The 6,984-nt window shown below is 41.8% G+C and overlaps 1 protein-coding gene across 1 annotated transcript; it reads right to left on the bottom strand.

Moving 5' to 3' along the window:
- Positions 1 to 4,318: 4,318 nt before the first annotated feature.
- On the bottom strand, positions 4,319 to 5,353 carry LOC138297102 (uncharacterized protein F54H12.2-like). The gene has a single exon (XM_069236601.1). The coding sequence runs from the start codon at positions 5,351 to 5,353 to the stop codon at positions 4,319 to 4,321; it is 1,035 nt and encodes a 344-aa protein (XP_069092702.1).
- Positions 5,354 to 6,984: the final 1,631 nt, after the last annotated feature.

Below are 6,984 nucleotides of genomic sequence, written 5' to 3'. Positions count from 1 at the left end.
CAACGCCTTGTTTGGGGGTCGTACAAATACAATACACCTGTACAGAGCTGTAGGTCCTGGGGAGAAAATACACTACTACGATTTCACAAGCTTGTATCCGTTTGTCAATAAACTAAAGTTATACCCCGAAGTGCACCCAACTATTATATACCAGGACTTTAAATCTTTAGACCCATTCTTTGGGTTAGTTAAATGTGAAATCTATCCGCCCGAGGACTTTACTTCTCAGTGTTACCCTACAGAGTCCATAGTAAGCTCATGTTTCCCCTCTGTCGAACCTGCGCTGAAAGTAAAGAGATTGTCTTATGCCTACATAACGAAACACAAAGGATACTGCACGGTACATGGTGCAGTATAGAAGTTCAGGAGGCCCTAAAGAAAGGATACCAGCTCGGTAAAATATTGGAAATTTGGCAGTTTGAAAGGACTACAACACAGCTTTTTTCCGAGTATATTAATTTATTTCTCAGAGACAAACAGGAGGCATTGGGGTTTCCAGAATGGTGCACCGATGCTGCCTCCAAGCAGCAGTACATCGATGAATACTATGTTCATGAGGGTATAAACCTGAGATCCGATTTTATAGAGGTTAACCCCGCCAAACGGCAGTTGGCCAAGTTATGTCTCAACTCCTTATGAGGAAAATTTGTTTAATTACCTTTTTGCATCCTGTTATGACGTATCCAGCTGTGAGTTTATTAATGACGATATAGCCATGTTGTGTTGGAAACCACAACGTGTAACAATATAAACATCTTTATAGCCTGTTTTACAACTGCACACGCTCGTTTAGAGCTTTACAGGTTTCAGATAAACTATAGGAGAGGTGCTTGTATCACGACACAGACTCTGTTATTTTTGTAAGCAAAGTAGGGGACGAAGACAGGCCTCTAGGAGATTATTTAGGCAATTTAACTAGCGAACTAGAAAAGGATGACCACGTAGAAGAGTTTGCTTCAACAGGCCCTAAGACCTACTGTTACAAGACTTCTAACAATAAAGTCTGCATGAAAGTCAAAGGCATAACATTAAATGTTAAGAATACCTTTTGACAGTCTAAAGAATCTAGTGAATGAGTATGCCACAAAGATCGATCGTTCATGTGACAAAACAATTGTTGTAAATCAGTCTTCTATAGTAAGGACCAAAAAAAGATGGGAAATCACAACCCAGCCGCTACATTAAACATTGCGAGTGGTGTTCGATAAAAGGGTCTTAATGTCAGACTACAAAACGATCCCTTACGGATATTAAAGATACATTAGTGTTGGGAACCTCTACCAGCATGGATACTAGGTTGCAACATCCGTTTTCCTGCTTTATAGCGGGTTCATCAAATTGTGGGAAAAGCTATTTTATAAAAAAACTATTCGAAAATGCTCTGGGCGTTTTATCTCAAACTCCTAACAATATTGTATGGCTTTAGTCCTGCTGGCAAAAATGTTATATGGATCTCACCCAACAGTTTCCACACATTAGATTTATAGAAGGAATACCTAGTAGTCTTAACAATGACGATTTGTTACCCAAGGACCGTGTAAATATGGTAATTGTTGATGATTTTATGCGGGAAGGTGGGGACCATCCTGAGATGGAAAGAGCTTTTACTCAGTATTCACACCATCGTAATCTGAGTATATGCTATATCGTACAGAACCTGTTTTACAAGGGTAAGGGCAGCCGTTCTATTGCTCTCAATGCCTCCTACCTCGTTTTATTTAAACAGCAAATAGCCATTATAGCTAAACAAATGTATCCCGGGACCACTCTGTTTTTTATGGAAGCCTTTAACTATGCTACTACTAAACCCCACGGCTACTTACTGATAGACTTAAAACCCGTACTCTAGAAGACAACAGACTACGGGCTAATATTTTCCCACCCGAGCTACCTGTTGACCACACCCCTAAATCGAGACCCAAAGGTTATAAAAAGAATCGCTAAAATGCATTGGACCCATTTACCAGCAAAACTTCATGCCATACGTTATTAAACATGTCTGCCTGTTTACGCTGTGATATGGCTCTCCTAGAAATGTTGGTTACAGCTAGTCTGCCGCAAAGAAAAGCCATACTATGCGCTGCTTCGGACGACTTAGTTGGTGCCATTTCAGAAATTGCTCCAAATACCCTAAAAGGTAATGTTCCTATATCAACGAGCCAGTACGTGGTGCTGAAGAACAAGCGTCAACTCATTAAGAAGCTTAGTAATAAAAGGGTTTCTCTTACTTCTAAGAAGAAACTGGTAAACAGTTTAGGGTCTTTATAGGTTCAGTGCTGGGTATAGCTATACCTCTAATTACAAGCCTTCTATCGAGGAACTGATGGATTACGCCCAGAAAATGTATCTAGTACCACAACAGCAGCTTGAACAGCTGACACCTACCACAAGTGATGCATGGGACATAAGGAGAGCTGAAATGCTCTGCCTGGATGCTGAAATTAAAGATATTTTGACCCGCACAGACTTAAAGCCTGCAGCTAAAGCGGGGCTTTACTCCTGCGCTCTTCAAAATTTCTTGCAATATTACAAGCAGATGCAGGCTGAAAAAAACAAACCGACTTTATACATGGCCGATGATGAGCAACCTCCGATAACCACTGCAACACCTCAAGGACCCTCTGCGCTAGCTCAGCAACTGGCACCCTATGACGCCTTTGTTGAAAGCTTGTTACATAACATAAGTCAGCGGTCTAGAGGGGCACCGCAGATGCTGTTAAGTAAAATGGCTGATTCTAAAGAACTAACATTGTATAATGACCGTGGTGAGTTCATCTACAAAGGGCAGCCAATTGTTGGGTCACACATGTACGATTTGATCAAAAGTTTTACGCATCCCAAAACACTTTCACGACAGACAGCCCCTAGAGGGTGGGAGCAGTTTCTAAGTGCAGTGGTTGAACTCAACATTCCATCATCGCTTGTAGATAGCACAGGCCACTGCTACCAGCTTGAACTTCTGAAACACCCTAGGGATGCTGGTGCTACATCCACGCCGCTATCATCGGCCTTTCACACCCCTTCAAAATTACCTGCATCGCCTTTATTTCCACAGTTAACCCCCGCAAGTAACCCTGAAGATGTGCCTTTTGAGGTTAAAAAGTCTCTATTTAAAATGAAAGGGTAGCTAAAATATAAAAAATGTTGCTTGTGCAATGTTACTGATTGATTGTATATTCTGTATATAAAAAAGGGTGTGCAGAGCTGTGTTTACCCTTGCAGTCTTTACTATGTGCTGCTTTATTATCTCTATAGTAGCTTTTATGTGTGTGTGATTCTTTGAATATTTCAAAATGCTTGTAATAAACACTTATAACTTATCAACACTCTGCTGGCTTTTTTTTTCTTATCACAGAATAAAAAACGCGGAGTCTGTGTGAGTGCCTAAATATAAGCTTTTGATTATTTTTTTATTTTATTTATTTTGAACTCAAGCATTACACAACCAAGCTTTACAAAACTTTACATTTTTGACAAAAATCGTATTCGGTTGTAACAATGCTGAGAATAGGCTTCAAGCCTTCTTTCATATAGCGGGTAACAAGCCTATCATTGTTTACTTTATCACTTGAATATAAATTAAAACAAATTCTAAAAGTTAGACCTTCTGACATTTTACAGATAAAATATATACAATGTTCCCAACACGTAATAGATAGTGAATCTTGTATTCAAATCATTAACATTTATAAAGCACGCTACTCACCCGTGCGGGTCTCAAGGCGCTAGGGGGAAGGGGTTACTGTTGCTCGAAGAGCCAGGTCTTGAGAAGTCTCCGGAATGCGGAGTGGTCCTGGGTGGTCCTGAGGATGGTGGGGAGGGTGTTCCAAGTCTTGGCCGCCAGGTAGGAGACGGACCTCCCACCTGCCGTGGAGCGGCGGATGCGAGGGACGGCGGCGAGCGCGAGGCTGGTGGAGCGGAGAAGACGGGTGGGAGCGTAGAAGCTGAGGCGACGGTTGAGGTATTCTGGTCCCTTGTTGTGGAGGGCTTTGTGTGCGTGGGTGAGGGTGGTTGTACTGCCAACTTGTTATATTCCACCCTAGAAGCCACTTTTTTAAAATACTTGAATATCGGCTTTGTATAGATGCTCTGCTCAGGAAACTCCGCAAGGCTGTCAAACACCGTTACCCTGTCATTGTCCAAAAACATAGCAGCGCAGTGTGTTCCTGCTTTATGATGTGGATGGGTGTTAAAGACCAAAGACTGAGGCCTTTCATGACTTATTTCAGCCGGCAGACCGTCGCTTGGAAAAGCACCTAAAAAGTATTTTTTAGCACATTCATGCCTGTTTAAGAAGTCTTGTATTTGAATAGTGTCCCTATATATGTATATATATATTTTTTTTACAATAATTAAACAGGATCTGTCGTGCATGATTAACTTGTATAACACTATCAAATACCGCAAATACTACCATGTTCACATTCACAGTCAGAGCGGCGCTAAAGCGGATTTTATCTTTTAGATTTCCATTTTTGACTAGACTATAGTGGTCACCATCTTCCATGTCAGGGGTTAAATCAAAGGCAAATAGCGTGTAGCCTGCGCCATATCCTTCGCGTGATACGATGACCCCTGAATCACGCAGGTGTTTCCCAGTTATCGATACTAAACCGAGATATTCTCTGATGAAATTTGCAGATCCAAAGTTTGGTGTGTATGGTTTTGCAGGTATGACAGCTCCCTCGTGGACTAGAGCAGAGCAGTTGAAATCGTAGTGCTTGAAATTAAAAGGGTTTGAGGTGTGTAGATTGCTGAACGCTGTGTTGTCAACAAATCCTATAATAACAAGTTTTGGTGGCTGCCCCAGAAATACATTTTGCTGTTGTGTTAAACGGGTGCCGACTGGTATGCTGTAGACTTTCATTGAGACTCTTTCAATGGCATATTTAGCATTCAACAGTTGTAAAGCTTCAACATAAGCCGTTGGTGACACATTCACTCTCTTTACATACAGGCTGGCCGACTGTCTGAGCAGTTTATACTGTTCAGCACCCTCAGCAATGAGACAGAAGGCATCTTTGTTGCGGTTGAGTTTGATCTTCAAGTCAATGACGTTAATGATTAGTTTATCTTGAAAGAAAAGGTCTGAATGTATTCGCCCCAGGAGGTCAAACTCTCTCCTACCGCTGGCGAAGCTTGCTCTTTTTACAAAGCCTGTATTAAGCCCATCTAGAGCAGTGTTTTCAAACTGAGCATAAGTATCTTTGTAGAAAAGGCAGGCTGAAAGCTGTGTGTCCAAGGCATCGCTGCTGTAGTTCAGAATACTTTCCATGAGCGCCCTGTAGGCGTACATGTTGTCATTTTGCGTGATGAGTCTATCACCCAGGGTAATGTCCACCTGATTAAACATCGTCGCAATGGGGTAAGCAATCGTTGCCACTCTATCAGTCGCAGCAATATTGGATCCATTTGCTTTTTACAATTTTACAAATACGATGTAGCAGAGTATTGTTGAGATCTAGATACAGATCCGTGGACCCCGACACGTAAAACTCTATTGGGGTCAGGGGTGTCAGGGCTGCTAATGGCGATACTTCCATGAAAAAACAGTTTTCGATACTAGTCTGTATAAGGTTTAGAGAAAACAAATCTAACTCTGACTTGACGCATTCACCCAATGCGCAGTGTACAAAAGCCATGTTTTAGGGTGACAAGCCTTTTAGAACATGTTAACGTTAGATGGTGTTCTCTTCTTCGTAGCCCTCTTCCGGCTTAGGGATCTTCTTTTGTGAGCTCTTTTTGAAGAACGCTTCCTTTTTTTATAGGGAGCAGGGGGCCCTCAGCGTCGCGAAGACCTCCTCTTCCTTTTAATACTAAGACGTGGCTTGTACAATAGTCCCGACCCTTCTTGGGGCTGTTTGTTCATGCGTTCAACGACTGCCGACTTCGCAGAACCTACCACATCTTGGGCAATATTCTTGGCAGCTGTCTTTACATGTGGTTTTGCAATTTCATAGCCTTTTCTCAATAAAAGGCATAGCCCTTCTGAACAAACTACGGAAAAAAACACCAAGACCCCCCGTACATAACAGGAGATCCTTGAAAGTAGGGGGGCCCTCCATATCCCGCCTGATGCCTGTAATACTCTCTATACATAGATGGGTTGCCATAGGATTTCATAGGCACCATGATGACCTCTTAATAGTCACTGTCGCGGCGAGGTCTGAAATGAAGCTTAACAATAACTTTCCCGTATTTAAAGGACACAGGTTCAGACTGATCATCAAAAACCATAATGGTTAAAGTGTCAAAATGTTTTTTAGAAATTGTTACGTAGTCATGCTTAATATATTGAATATTAGCTATGGTGTTGTTTTCACCCCTCACTTGAACCCATCTCAGCAAGGGAGCATAACTATCCCCCACTCTCTGCGGCTCTATTATATCCATATAGACATAGAGTGTGTAGAACCCCCATCAATATCGGGACACGCCATATCTAGCTCCTGCTTGTTTTTTATATGTTGTATAGTTCCTAAAACCCTGTTCAACTTCCCTTTAGTGATAAACTGTACATCCTGGCTGGGCGCTTTAATAAAAACCTTCCTTCTAATGCTGTCTAGCACCAGTTGAACGTCCGAATAACCATCAATGCCTGTTATTGTCTTGTTAATGGCATCCACCACCGCATTAACAGTAGGGTAATATCCGGGGGGAAAACCTGCGATGCATAAAGGTTCAGTTTGAGACTTCTTTATACTGAATTTAACTTCAGACCTCCTAAACGTATTCCATGTACAGGGTATTGGATTTCTGTTAAGGCGACTTCCCAATCCCCTTTCAGATCCACAGATTTAGCCAATTTGACTGTATAATTTGATATTTTATTATCAGGGAACATACCCATCAATGCATTAGAGGGTAATGTAATATAAAAGGATGATGTCTCCATATTGTTTTCTTCTTTTTTTAGAGCTATTGGTCTTCACATGTCATGCAGGGCGCTGGCCATCACCCAACTGTTACATTTCTCAGGCCATC

This window comes from Pleurodeles waltl, chromosome 5 (genome assembly GCF_031143425.1).
Source record: "Pleurodeles waltl isolate 20211129_DDA chromosome 5, aPleWal1.hap1.20221129, whole genome shotgun sequence".
In the NCBI taxonomy this organism is placed as follows: Eukaryota; Metazoa; Chordata; class Amphibia; order Caudata; family Salamandridae; genus Pleurodeles; species Pleurodeles waltl.
Note: the sequence above shows the minus strand (reverse complement) of the source record. Positions and strands in the feature narration are given on the sequence as shown.